At 39.9% G+C, this 14,439-nt stretch overlaps 1 protein-coding gene across 2 annotated transcripts in view; it reads left to right on the top strand.

Annotated features, from left to right (window-relative positions):
* The window catches only part of il1rapl2 (interleukin 1 receptor accessory protein-like 2), a 242,353-nt gene that overhangs the window by 191,393 nt on the left and 36,521 nt on the right, over positions 1-14,439 (top strand). For both annotated transcript variants that reach the window (XM_019884024.1, XM_019884023.1), the window contains exon 7: positions 6,506-6,580. In XM_019884024.1, coding sequence (XP_019739583.1) covers positions 6,506-6,580 — 75 coding nt within the window. The remainder of the gene's footprint in view (positions 1-6,505; positions 6,581-14,439) is intronic.

Raw genomic sequence — 14,439 nt, 5'->3', positions numbered from 1 at the left:
TTTTCAAAATAAAACATCTTTCGTATTCCGAAATAAATAAAACGGAATTAAGGCAAGTTCTTTCTGTGCGGCCCGGTACCAAATGCCCGGCGGACCGGTACCGGTCCGCGGACCGGCGGTTGGGGACCCCTGCTATAGCTGACCTAAAACTTACATTTTCAACACAGTGGCTCACTGTTCTAAATAGAGACTAGACCATGACGATTTTGAGACACTTTTTTACTGTGAGATTGAGAATATTATGACATCCTTAATATATATAGAGAAGAGGGAGAGAGAGAGAGAGAGAGAGAGAGAGAGAGAGAGAGAGAGAGAGAGAGAGAGAGAGAGAGTAAAGCACGGAATAATCGTTCTGGGATTTGGGTTCAAATTTTGCCTCCAGCCTTCCAACGTGGAGCTTGCATGTTCTCCCCGTGCTTCGTCTCAGATGCTCCGGCTTCCTCAGAAATGACAAAAATGTGATGAAATCTCAGAACTGATGATATGTGTGAAATTCAGTGTGAATAGCTGTTTGTCTGCTCTGTATGTGCCCTGCAATTGACTGGAAGTCAGATCAGGATCCAGCCACACCTGTGACCCTAATAAGGGCAAACCATGTAATGGATCGATGGATGGAAATCCTCTCTGGCCACATAATGGAGGGTTTTTTGTTTTGTTTTTTTCAGCAAGTGGTTGAAACATTCACTTTTTTAAGTACTAACAAGTCTTGCATAAAGATCAATGTAAACACATCAGCCATATTCACAGAAATGCAGATGACAACAGCCAGTACAGAAATGCACACAAGCCTTTATTGATTGATGGATTCTGTTTGCAGTATCAACCCAGCTGTGATGCATGTTGGATAATTATTCAAACCATAGCACATACATGAAAAAAAAGAAATGTATTTGGCATCAATTCCATTAAATCCTCTTCCTGGTCAATGCTCAATTCATTTGTCTTCATGAAATGTGTGTTTGAAGTGGAGATATATACAGGTACACGTCCTGCAACAGACTATACATATTAGCTGCAATGTTCTCTGTGGTTGAAATAAGGTGGCTGTTTCAAAATAATACATTCATTTTCCCTCACTGCATTCAATTCATCTTCTTTTTTTATGTTTCATCTTCATCTAATCTCCTTCCCCTTACGTTCTCAATGGAACATTTCAGCCTGCAGCTCAGACAGAGATCACTGGGGTCACGGCCAAAATGGATTCGTCATTGTTAGACTCTCAAGAACAATTTATCCAAAGAGAATCATCAGTAGCTGTCTTGAATTGCCTTTATTACGGTGGTGAAGCGCATTTCAGTCTAGTCAAATTTGATTCTAAATTAGATGATCTATTTTATGGTTCTGTAACCAAAACTTTTCTACCATGTTGCAACATTGCCGAAAATTTGAGGGTCATGAGACAATTTAGATACATCAACTGCTGGGATCTTTGTTGAAGAAATTTAAATCAAAATACATTTAATTTGTCATTTATCTGAGTCTCAAACTCTAAGAGCCACACATAAGAAAGCCACATATTTTCACCAACAAGGGCTACATGAGAAGCCCCCTGGCCAGTTCTAAAAATAGCTCTCCAGTGTTGGGCCAATTGTGATTTCTCAGAAATGGTGTAGTTGCAATCCTTTGAAAATGTGAACAGATATTTAGAGACATAAAATATTGCATATTGATATGTATCTGTTTTGCTAATATTCTGACAAATCATGAACATGATCAGTGTCTTCACACAATTGAATACCAATAACTGCTAATTACAGCCTCTACAACCAGACAGATAAGGATATTTTTAACCTGATGCTGATTCTGACATTTGGCAGGGTAACACTCTGATAACTGATTTATCGGCCAATTAATCATTAAAAAAAAAAAAAAAATGGAGCAAATAAAATAACTTTTTTTTTTGAGCTCTTAACCCCTACAATAAAGAGATGACGTATGAGCAGAACATGTCACTGTTTTACAATACTTCGTCCTTAACCCTTTAATGCACCCTGTAACCCGATAACATGATAAACTGTCCACAGTAGTAACTGCTGTCCATGAAACTGTTAAGTCTTCGTTTAAATTTAGAGTGCAAAATTGGCCCAAATTGGCCGATTTCATGCCTGTTTTGGTGGGGGTGTTTGAATTAAATTATTTTTGTCTTATGTCATAGTGTGTTAATATGTACAAAAAAAAAATCTGATTTCTTTTTCTGATTTTTGACAAGTTTAAATGAGCTAATATTGGCCAATTAAATAGAGTAGGTTAGAACCTAATAATACCACTATTAAAGGTAATTTGAACACATTTCAGAAGTGCGTCTGAAACTGTTGTATTAATAACTTCCTAAAGAGTAGAGTAGCTCTCAGCTTCAAAGATTGGCAACCTCTAAATTATATATAATTATAGACGTGTGTGTGTGTGTGTGTGTGTGTGTCTGTGTGTGTGTGTGTGTGTGTGTGTGTGTGTGTGTGTGTGTGTGTGTGTGTGTGTGTGTGTGTGTACGCGCGCAAGCGTGCAGGTTTTATTCTGGTTGTGATAATAGAGGTACATGGGTGTTAACAGATGTGCAGTTCAGTGAGCTCCACTTTTTCCTCACATCAGCATTTGTGCCATGCTTGCATTAAACCCTCAAACACACATTTGCTTTATACAATTGGAAACACCTTTGGGTCTTTCCAAATTTGTCTCCTTAGAGTGGCTGTGGCCTCAGAATGATGCTAATTTCGATTTCACAAAACATCAGATCCTCATAATAACAGTACCTTTTTAAATGGATTTTGCATAATCGCTGCCATGAATCAGCCCTCTGTTCATCACAGACCTTTTAGCTGTTTTGAATGACTCATTTATCAGTTGTTCTTGGCACATGTTCAGATGACAGAGGTTCTGTGGTGTCAAGGCACCTTGGTAATGATTTTTTGAAGAGGCTCATTCAGTGATGAAACAACATTACTGGCAAAGGGGCAACCCTCCACCAAATTAAACAGTTGGTGTTGTTTTTGTTTTTTGGAATTGCAGGACTCACAAAAGATATATTTCAAATCCAAACTACAAAACTACATTTTTATTTTCCCTTGGAAGTACTATAATGCCCCTGAAGTTGAGTGGACTTTCCCAGACTTCTCTGTCACGCATTTACCCACTTCGGGAAGGATTTTTTGGGATACTCTGCAGCACCGGTGTTAGTGCTATTTTGAGATATTGATGGGGAAACTGAGCAATATTGTAAAATTTGGTCAAGATCTGGTGTTGCAATGTTTGGGTTTTTTTGTTGTATTTAGAATCGCTGATGGCGTAGTGGTACACAGTGGTCTAGTTCCCACTCAGTCACGGTGTGTATGTATGTGTGAATGGTCGTTTGTCTCTACATGTGTCCTGCAACTGACTGGCGACCGGTTCAGGGTGTAGTCCACTTTCCGCTCGAAGTCAGCTGGAATAGGCTCCAGTAACCTCCTGCGAACGTGTTCAGGATAAGCAGTGTTGAAAATGGATGGATGGATGGATGGATGGATGGATGGATGGATGGATGGATGGATGGATGGATGGATGGATCAGCAGGCCCCGGGAGAACATGCAAATTCCACACAGGAAGGCCGGAGTCGGAATTGAACCCTGTACCTCTGCATTGTGAGGCCGGCGTGCTAACAGTCGAGCACTGTGCCGCCTATACTTCTTTTCATCTGCTAAAAAAAGAAAGAAAAAACAAAAAAAAGAATTGCAAGAAAAGCTCAAAAACAATGTGATGTTTGCTTTTGAGAGACAGCAAGATAAATTATGACATATTTCAGCAACTGTCCACCTCACTTAAAATGGTATTTTTCAAAGCAGCAGTTTATCTCCACTGAGTATAAATGTTTCCTGGTCCGAACTTGTGCTTGACGTAAGACGATGAGAATGCAACATTTCCTTGTCAAACAATTAAGAAGGTATAATATGACAAGTGTCAAAAGAGATGGTACATTTAGTTTCACTGGATGTCAAGTAGCAGAAGGTCAGGAAAAAAGTGTTCATTTCATTGGTGGATGAAAACACTGTATGCCATAGAGCATGAATAATTTAACATCATGCCGGGAAGCTGGCCTCGGGATTCTGAATACAGTTTCAAATTTAATTAATGCCCTTTGTCCCCACTTTTTTCAAGAAGGTTTCTGTCCTGAGACTAGTCGAAAATTAAAATGTGGAAGAAAGCTTACACAGTCAAACACATTCAACAGAGAAAACTCTATTTGATGAGGCAAATGCAGCACAAGATTTGTTTGTTTTAGTCTGTTTGAAGCATCTGGTGTCGTCTTCAGTTCTGTAACAGTAACTTGTGTGCTCTGAAACTGCCAGACGCTCACATATATTCATATCTAAGGACATACATATGCAAACACACACGTTTTGTACAAAGGGAAGTTGAAGGGGGAGAAAAGAAAAATCACATTTCTATTTTGCAATGGCTGCTGTAGAAGCTGTGAAAGCAGACTCTGGTGATTATTGCTCTGTCTGACCTTTTGTGCAGGACTGTGTGCACTGCCAGCATGGAAAATGTCAGACTTGATTTGACAAGCAAAGTCTATATGAAGTCGAACTCCTCTGAGACATTTCCAAATTGGTTTAAGTAATTAACTGTGCTGGTCAATAGCCACAATTAAGGAGTAGATTAGATGAAGGTCCAGAGTTATCAAGGGTAACAAATACAACATCGTTAAAATCAAGTCTTCATTTAAAACATGGAGGAAAAGTATTCTTGGTACAAATAGGTAGAACATCTTTCCAAAATTCAATGCATACTTGTGGTTCGGTACCTCCAGATTTGCACATTCGCGGACTTTTTTTTTCTCAATTTTGTTTTCAACATACTTAAACTCCGCCACTTGGGGTAAGATACCATTCCCGACCTGGCCACTACACCAGACATCCTCAACGCGTTGGCAGCTCCTAGAAATTCTGTCCATAAATTTTATGAACAGAATTGGTGATAAAGGGCGACCATGGTGAGTTCAACCCTCACTGGGAACAAATCTGACTTACTGCCGGCATTGCGAACCAAACTCTGACATTGTTGGTATTAGGACCGAACACCCTGTATTGGGAGGGGTTCAGTACCCCATACTCCCAAAACACCCATGACAGTGCTCCGCAAGGGACATGGTCGAATGCCTTCTCCAAGTCCACAGAGCCTGGTTGGGCAAACTCCCATGCCAAGGGTGTAGAGCTTGTCCACTGTTCCACGGGCCCACCACCCTGGTCTGCCAATCTAGAGGCACTCTCCCCGATGACCACGCGATGTTGCCGAAGCATGTCGACATCCCCACAACACCCAGAGACTCAAGGAACTCCGGATGGATCTCATTCACCTTCAGGGCTTTGCCACCGAGGAGCTTTTGAACCAAGTCGGTGACTTCAACCCAGGTATAGGAGAGCCCAAGTCAAAGTCCTCAGACTCTGCTTCCTCTAAGGAAGATGTGTTGGTGGAGTTGAGGAGGTCTTCAAAGTATTCTACGCTACCAGTCTGTCGTGGTGAAGAACGAGCTGAGCCAAAAGGTGAAGCTCTCGATTTACCAATCGATCTACGTTCCGAGCCTCACCTATGATCACGACCTATCGGTCGTGACCCAAAGAACGAGATCCCGGATACAAGCGGCTAATAATCATACTTTGATTTGTGAAATGAAACCTCAATTATACACTTGCAGTGAAACAAAAATGCAAAACAAAAGGACTGTCTGCTTCTAGTTTTCGTCATTTTTATGCCATGTCGAGCATACTTCACAATGTAAAATCCAATGACAAAATAATAGCCAATGCTAATATTTGTAACTGGTTAATGTGATTTTCTATTGAATCTCAGCTCACTGCGTTGGCACATCAGGGCTGGAAGGCGTCACCTTCATTTTCACTTACAATTGTAACCTGTCATCTGAAGCTATGTGAGCAAAGTTTGGTTTCAATATAGTAGCATGTGCTATAGCACGTTGCATCAAATGTTCTGTTCTCTACAGAAATATTTTATTTTCTTTGATTTGATGAAGCCTCGGGTTGCCTACCCCATGTTTTGGCCAATCCTTCAGTTCTATTCGGGTTGAAATCATGCTTTTCAAAGTGGCTGCTAACTGTCTGAGTATTTTTTACCACCTCATTTCCCTGATTGCAATCAAATTTAATGGGCCCTCCTTTGGCCTATGTGACACTTAAACAATTAACTGACCAACCAACAAGTTGCTTAAATGAAAACTACACTTTTTCAAACAGCCTCTCAGCATGTCTGTTTCCTCCTCCTTACTATTTTACCATTCAAATTAAATCAAGCTAACCTCCCACGAGAACAGGCATCCACAGCATCATCAGTCATTCTAACTTCTTTACAGATGTTGACATGGAGGCCCTCCTCCGGGAAACGGAATTTTTTTTGAACTAACTCAAATTGTTTTGAAATACAATAGATGATTCACAGCGGAAAGTTGAAAAATTATGTTGAACGTATGAAGTGAAAATGTTCGCACAACACTGATAGTTTCCCTCCGCTTTCCTCCAGCTCTTCAGACCACCCAGCCACCGAAAGTCCTTTTCCCCCCGCAGGGACAAGACACAGGGATCGAGACCACACCCGGTGAGTACCAAGTCCTTTATATGATATATATTAAACACTGCACACTGTGCACTTTTTCTTCTCTTAAGTTTAAGTAGTCTCCATCAAAGTTCCGTCTGAATTCCATCTATTTTTGTTTTGATTTCTTGAAGATGAGTCATTCTATCAATCTTCTGTATAATACTATTACTGTGTCTTTATATTTATCACATGAACCAATGTTTCTTTAAAAGGGTGACTGTAAAACGGTTTGTAAGGGTTGTCTACCTCACATTGCAGAGGTACAAGGTTCGATTCCGGCTCCGGCCTTCCTGTGTGGAGTTTGCATGTTCTCCCCATGCCCGCGTAGGTTTTCTCCGGGTACTTCGGTTTCCTCCCACATTCCAAAAACATGCATGGCAGGTTAATGGACCACTCTAAATTGTCCCTGTGGGTGAGTGTGATGGTTGTTTGTCAATGTGTGCCTTGCGAGTGGCTGGCAACCAGTCCAGGGTGTACCCCGCCTACTTCCCCAAGACAGCTGGGATAGGCTACAGCACGTCCGTGACCCTCATGAGGATAAGCGGATGGAGTTAAGCAGCAAAATCAATCCACTTGTAGTTACTAAGGGGGCCGCCATTGTTCCACTTTCTCTTCTCACTGAAGCTGAGCCATGATTGGTTGTAGCCTATGCCCAAAGCAACTGTGATGTCACTTTCAGTCGAGTGTTAAAATGGCTTCCCCCTAAGATAAATAAAAACGGGTGTATTTTGCTGCATAACTCATATTTCACATCCGTAATATTAATCAGAATTTGGGGCTGCGTTGAACATATTTGTGAAGCAACATTTTGGGTTGACTTCCTCTTTAAGTCTGTTTCAAATGTGCTTGTGTTAATTGTATAGTGCATGTTGTGCTTCAGTACCGGATGATTGAATGCGCGCTTGTGCTTCACCTACTGTGCAGCGCTCTCTCTGACGATGTTAGCACTGTAGGCAGAAAGGTGTTTGTGTACAAGTATGGGTGTTTATGTTTCCATTAATCCCACATTGATGTAGTAGCAAGCAAATAGGCCCCTAGGCCCCTGTACACAGATTGCAGCTGGGACACCTTTTAATGGAAATCAAGCAGTTTCACCACCTACTCACACAATCAACAGCAGTAAACACATTGTACATGCACACTGGAAACACACAGTCACGCACGCGCAAACACAAACATACACATGCAGTACACGCACGCACGGTTTTTAAAAATCTTGTCTTAAGCTTCGCAACATAATATCAGCAATCACAGTTACCTTGTTCATTTTGCTCATTTCTACCTGTTATTCAAATTTCCACATAGCCGTTCAACCATGTTTTTACTGACTGTGGTTTCCTCTCCATTGAGGTTTTTTCTCAACTTTTCTTACTCTCCTATCTGTCCCATGTCTCGTGTTGCCGCTGTCCATCACTCCACAATACCATTGGGTAATCAACACAATTCCTTTTAGTCATTATCTCACTAATGTGGGTTAGAGGAAGATGAAATACATAATTAAAGATTGATTGGAGATATGAGTAGTACACTGAATTTGCAATGAAAAAAAAAAAGATCCATGAATAATTAAGGTAGCTTGAGGAGTTAGAGGGACGTCTTCCATTACAAAAACACTCTGGTGGGCCCAAGCTGCATTTGTAAAACAATCTATTAGCAGCTTAAGGAGAATGAACATGGTTTTGAATTAATACTTGTCTTGTCATAAGTAGCTCAGAAGACTTGCAGAATTCATCTACAAATTATGGTTATGTGCTTTTCTCCTGGGTTAATGGGATGAACATTTTTCTTTCCGTGTATTTGGCATTTTTAAACTACAGAGCTCTAACAACATAAAACTGGAGAAAAAATGGAAATCAATGTGGGGTTTTTTTCTATACCGATACCTGTCAGTGTTTCACAATGTATCGTGCAATGTTTCTTCACATTGCTCAGTTTATACAATACAAAACAATACATCTTTATCAATATTGAGCTTTCACAACAGCTGCAGCTATAACAAAGCACTTTACATAACAGTTGACATAAAATAACAAAATAATATAACACAACACATAAGATACGGACAGTAATGCAATCATGCACTATTCCTGCTTACGCTTTGTTGTTTAGGGCAGATCTAAATGAAAAAGGGGAGAATCAAAGTGTCCTATCACCAGTGGATCAGAGACGTGATGCTCAAAATGTGCACACGTCTGCTATCAGCTAAGTTTGAAAGTAAAAAAGAAGCTGCAACGTCCATTGACGAAAAAAGAGATTGGTTCACTTCTCCTGTCACATGTAAATCCACTTCAATTCCAAGCAGTATCTTTGAGTTGCAAATACGCATCGGCGCTGTGCACCAACGCTCCTCCATCCTCATCCTTGGCTCCACCAGCCATTCATCCAACTGCACCAACGCAGATTTTCCAACAGTGCCTACATCTCCCCGAAACAAAATGGGGCTCTGAAAAATGCTTCCCATTACGGGCGCAAAAAACACAAGTGCCCCGGGGCTGTTGAGCAGGACAGTCAAATAGCACCGACATTCCCCCAGTTGAAATTAAAATCAGCCCTGCTACACGCGTGCTGCCAAGAAGCTGCACCGTTTCACAACAGCTGCAGCTGTAATAAAGCACTTTAAAGATAACATAAAATAACAATCATACAACAACAAAAGAAAGTTAAAACAAGAAATTATAGCACAAATTACATTTACTAATATATATACCTGTACACTAGACATCAGAAAACAATAGAACGGTGTCAGTCTTCTCTTGGGTTGAAAGCCAAAGAATGAAGATGTGTTTTAAACGTGTTTTAAACAAGTTTTAAAAATGGACAGTGAGGGGGCTTGCCTACATTACCAAGGCTGCGCTTAGTCCTCGGCGCCTCCAATAGTGTGTGTTCCGCAGGAATAGAGGAGTTATGAGAGGTAAACTGGGGTGAGGGTATTTTAAGATTTGAAAACAAATAAAAGTATCATAAAATAAGCTCTAAAATGTACTGGGAGCCAGTGAAGGGTAGCCAGAATTAGGGTTATGTGCTCCCTCTTACGAGCTCCAGTTAAGAGGCAAGCAGCAGCATTTTGGACCAACTGGTGATACTTGAGGAAGGACTGGCTGACTCCAAAATAAAGTGCATTACAGTACTCCAGCCAAGATGTAACAAAGACATGTATTACTGTTTCTAAATGCTGCTGAGAAAAATAGGATTTTATCTTAGCCAGTTGCCTAGGATGAATGTGTTTAACACTGTAAGGCCTCTCTGTGATTTGGGTAAACAGTGTTGACAGTACTTGAACAGGCATAACAAGATTAACATCCCCAAGAGAACATCATGTGCCTACACCTACAGTTCTTGTACTTGATTGAAGAGTGTATCCGTATCAATATACAGGTATAATGCAGGTGAATCAGTGTTGGACAGTAAGATTCGATATGATTGTGATCTCCATATTTTTTTTACCTCTTCAAATATTCATAAGATAGGCCTTCGTAAATTCAAAAAGCCGACCAAAAAGTCCATTGGGTCATTTTGTTGGAGAACTTGCAGGATTAGATTTCTGTACATGGTAAACATTTTCAATGAATATTCATGCCATGTCGACCAAATTCAGAAAATTAGCAATAACAGTTTGTCTAATACACACACTGCATCTGGCAAGTTGGCCAGTTGCTCGTGGGCAAAGTTCTTATTTATTTTCTTTTTTTTGTGTGTGTGTGTGTGTGTGTGTGTGTGTGTGTGTGTGTGTGTGTGTGTGTGTGTGTGTGTGTGTGTGTGTGTGTGTGTGTGTGTGTGTGTGCGTGTGTGTGTGTGTGTGTGTGTGTCAGAAAGGTTGAGAACAGATTATTCTCCCGGCAACACAATAAGCACTTTATTTTCTGGGGTCACTTAAGCCTATTTCTCAAGTAATGTCTGTTGCTACTCCCTCAGGACAAATTCCTCTCTATCCTCTCCCTCTGTCATCGTTCCATGAAGTATATCGAAGAGGAAAATAACACACACATTCACGCACACACAAGTGCAAAAGCTATCAGTGAGAGTTTGACTGTGAAAAACCGGTGAAGATAAGGTGGTATATTTTCTACCCTCTCCCACACCCCCTCCCCCATCTGTCTCGGTTTTACCCCCATAGCATTTATCTCAGTGTGTCTGTCTCCTTCTGTCCCTGTGAGGTGTCTGCTTCTATCTCACTTTATTTCCATCTGTCTGTGTCCCATCTACTGCTGCCACGATCTCAAACAGTTTCACTGTCTTCCTTTCAGCTCAGTCCATCTTCTCATTCACATCCTTTAAAATGGTTGTGCACGTGTCAGTATTTCCTTTCAAATGGTTAGAGAGATAACTAGGAGTGGTGTGCAGCAGGCGATTCCAAGTTGGATTTTTATGGTCCACATTTATGCAATGGCATTGGTTGATATACACTGTCCAATCATTTAACTTTCTGCCATTTATTTGGACATTGCCATCACCTAATGTCTATTAGAGAAACAAAACAGTAACTATGAAACATGAGGATTAAGAAATGACATATCAAATCAATGATAATGAAATTGGAAGGATAGAAGGAAATTACTTGACAATTGCAAAAGAGCCACGATAGTCCAGTGTGTGTTCAATTCCCATTCAGTGACAGCATGAATATGACTGTTGTTCTTTTGTGGCTTTTATGCATGCCCTGTGATTGACTGTCATCTACTTTTCATTCAAATTTAGTTAGAATTTGCTCCAGCTCCCCGTATCTCTGAACAGAATCAATGGTATACTGTACAGTGATCCCTCGCTCTAATGAGGTTCACTTTCCGCGACTTCGCAGTTTCACGGATTTTTTTAGTGCAGTTTTTTTTAATGCTTTTAAACAGTGAATTGCGTTCTGTGTCCTGATTGGCTAAGGCACTGACTGAAGTGAACAGTCTCCGCACCTCGTCTCTTTATAGCTTGCCAAATTTACCTTTGCAAATTTTTGGCCTTTGCTTTCATTGTATCAGTGGCGGATGCTGGTCTGTCAAGGAGGGGAAGCTCAATTTCGGCCTACATCATAAAATGTGTCCGTTTATTTATACGTGAATTTTACTCTCTGTTCCTTTTCAAAAAAATGACAAGGTTGCCTTCACCATAAGATCGGTGATTGGCCCATTTCGCTGTCAATCAAAAAGAGATTCAGCCTCAGACAGATCATCCAATCATCATTGGTGAGCTGAGCTTCCTGGCCAGCCTATAAACGGCCACTGTCCATAGACTCCCAGAGACGCTGAGCGTCCAATGGGCAGAACAATACCAGCATTTATCCAATGACTCATCTCATTTCAATGAATTGGGACAACCTACACTGAACTCTCGAGACGCCCAGCGTCCGCACGGTCGACGCTCAGCATCCACACAGTTTAAAGCACAGTGAAGCTGCGGGAATGAATGAGAAGAGAGTCGCATCATTACCAGTAGGAAGCTGATTCGGAACAAAAGTTGAGTGCGTTGTTGCGCATATTTAGTCAATGACATGTCCACACAATTGTATGTACACACATATATTTGATCACTTACTTTTTGACACTTGAGGGGAAGCTGAGCTTGCTTCCCTTGCAGTCTTAGAGCAATCGCCTCTGCATTGTATACATAGTTCAGTATTGTTTAATAACTGTAAAAAATAAAGCTGACTATCAAGTACCAAGTACAACTATATTGTCAAATGTGCTGTATGTGAAACATACAGCACATTTGAAATTTCGTCCCTCTTACATTTTTCTTTTTTTTTTTTTTTTTTATAAATCCTACTTCATGGATTTCACTTATCACTGGTTCTTTTTGGAATGTAACCCCCGCGATAAACAAGGGATTACTGTATTTACCTTTCGTGGAAGAGCTGTGACAATCAGATTAAAATTCTTAATTTGTTTTTTACACATCGTCTGTAAAAATTTAAATGTAATTATTTTGATTAGGATTTTTTTTCATGCACTTTGTGAGCATGTGAGTGGTTGAAATTCAAAGCTTTTAATTTGAAGAATTGTTTTGGTTGAAACTACAGGTTGAAAAAAAGCATATTAAGAATAGCATTCTAAATGTCAAGTGGAGACTTGCACAGTCTTTGTTTCCTCCTAATTCAAAACACACAAATGGGAGAAGATACTTAAGAAGGTAAAATATACCACAAGACACAACATTTGTCTGAGTGAAGTGATAGAAGAAGGAGTTAGACAGACAAGAAGCACAAGAGAAAAAAGGGTCAGTAAATGCTGCTGCCAAAGCGTGAGTCATGTTTCATGGCTCTCATTGGCAACAGCGTTATCGAATTAAAGTGTAAGATATTTTCCAATTTATTTTTTCTTTTTATGCATTTTGTTTCATTTTATTTCATTTCTCATAATCTACTGTCGTGAATAGAGTTGTTGTCTTTTACCTTCACCTTTATTGTACTTTTATGGACACAAATAACAAGCACTACAATCGAGTTTGGAGAAGTCCTCTAGGTCAGGAGCACCATGTGTGAAACTGTCATACGTTATCCCTCCTACCTAGTTCTGGAGGCAAACATGTGAATCCACATTGTCAAGAGATTTTTTTTTGAGCTTGGTTCCCTTCCAAGTTCTCTCCTCATGTTTTTTTTTTCTTGTATTGAAAGTCTATCAATCAGTTACTAAGATTCAGTAAAATGTGCCCACTTGAATCCCAAAGGATCACTAAATAGAAGTTAATACATACACAAAATATGAAATATTATTTTCTTCAAATTTGACTACTTTGAAAATACCTTTTTTTAACTGATGTTTGCTAACTTTGCATGTTGACTGCTTTTCCCCAAACTCATGAAAGTTACTGGTTCAAAAAAGATTTTTCTGCTTTTTGCTGAACATTCATTATGGTTAATTAATTATTCTCCTCTTACAATTTGAATTGTGAGCCACCAACTCTGTAGTATAGTTTAGTGTTCTCCTCAAAGGTTTTTTTTTTTTTTTTTTTTTCTGAATCTATAATTCTTGCCTGCCTTTTAGAGCATTTGCTGTTTGGTTCTGTGATGTTAATATCTCCATCAGTTTCCAATTATTTTCATGCTGGCTATCCTCTCATTCACTCGATTTTACAAATGGTGACGTTCTCTGCGGGATAACATTCCTGTGGAGTCGGAATCAGATTTTTCTGAAGCAGTAATCACCTCTAAAAATCCATCTAACCAGGACGTGCATGTGCATGTGGGTGTGTATTCAATGGTCTGAAAGGAATAATTAATTGAATGTGAACGAGGCTGTGCTAGTTTGGATATCTGCCATCCAGCAGCAACAACACCCAGAGCAACGGCACAGGCTTGACATATGTTGCAAGTATGCATGCCAGTACTTATTATGTCATAAAACTGTACTGCTATGTCCTGCTCTGCTCGCACTCCTGTTTGTTTTGTCTCCCCAGTTTAAAAAAAAAAAAAAGTCTTGCAAATTCTTATGAGCGGAATTCTTATTGCTCAGAGCATAGTTGGCATCAGCCAGTCTGAATGTTGCTGTTGATGAAGGTCTTGCAACCCCGTAGTTGCCTCGCATTTGACTTTTACCAAAAGTTAGTGTTGTCAAGATACCAAAATGCTGACTTTGATATTACACCTGCATATTGTAACTCAAAACAATACTGAAACAATACTGTGGCAAAACCTATGCAGGAATTGCTGACAGCTAAACAACATCAAATTATTTCCAATTGAAGTATTTCAAACAATTACATGCTAATCAGAATAGCTTTTGATTATGTAAAAACATTGCCAAACAGTTCAGGGTGTACCCCACTTACTAACTAAAACCCATCCAAAATACAAAAAAAAAAAAAAAAAAGATGGCCAACAGAGGGATGCAGAATGGAGAATCCTGTCTTTCTGGTTGTGGCATTATTAAAAAGTT

This window comes from Hippocampus comes, unplaced genomic scaffold (assembly GCF_001891065.2).
Source record: "Hippocampus comes isolate QL1 unplaced genomic scaffold, H_comes_QL1_v1.1 scaffold156, whole genome shotgun sequence".
Taxonomy (NCBI): Eukaryota; Metazoa; Chordata; class Actinopteri; order Syngnathiformes; family Syngnathidae; genus Hippocampus; species Hippocampus comes.
This window is presented reverse-complemented; position numbering and strand designations above follow the sequence as displayed.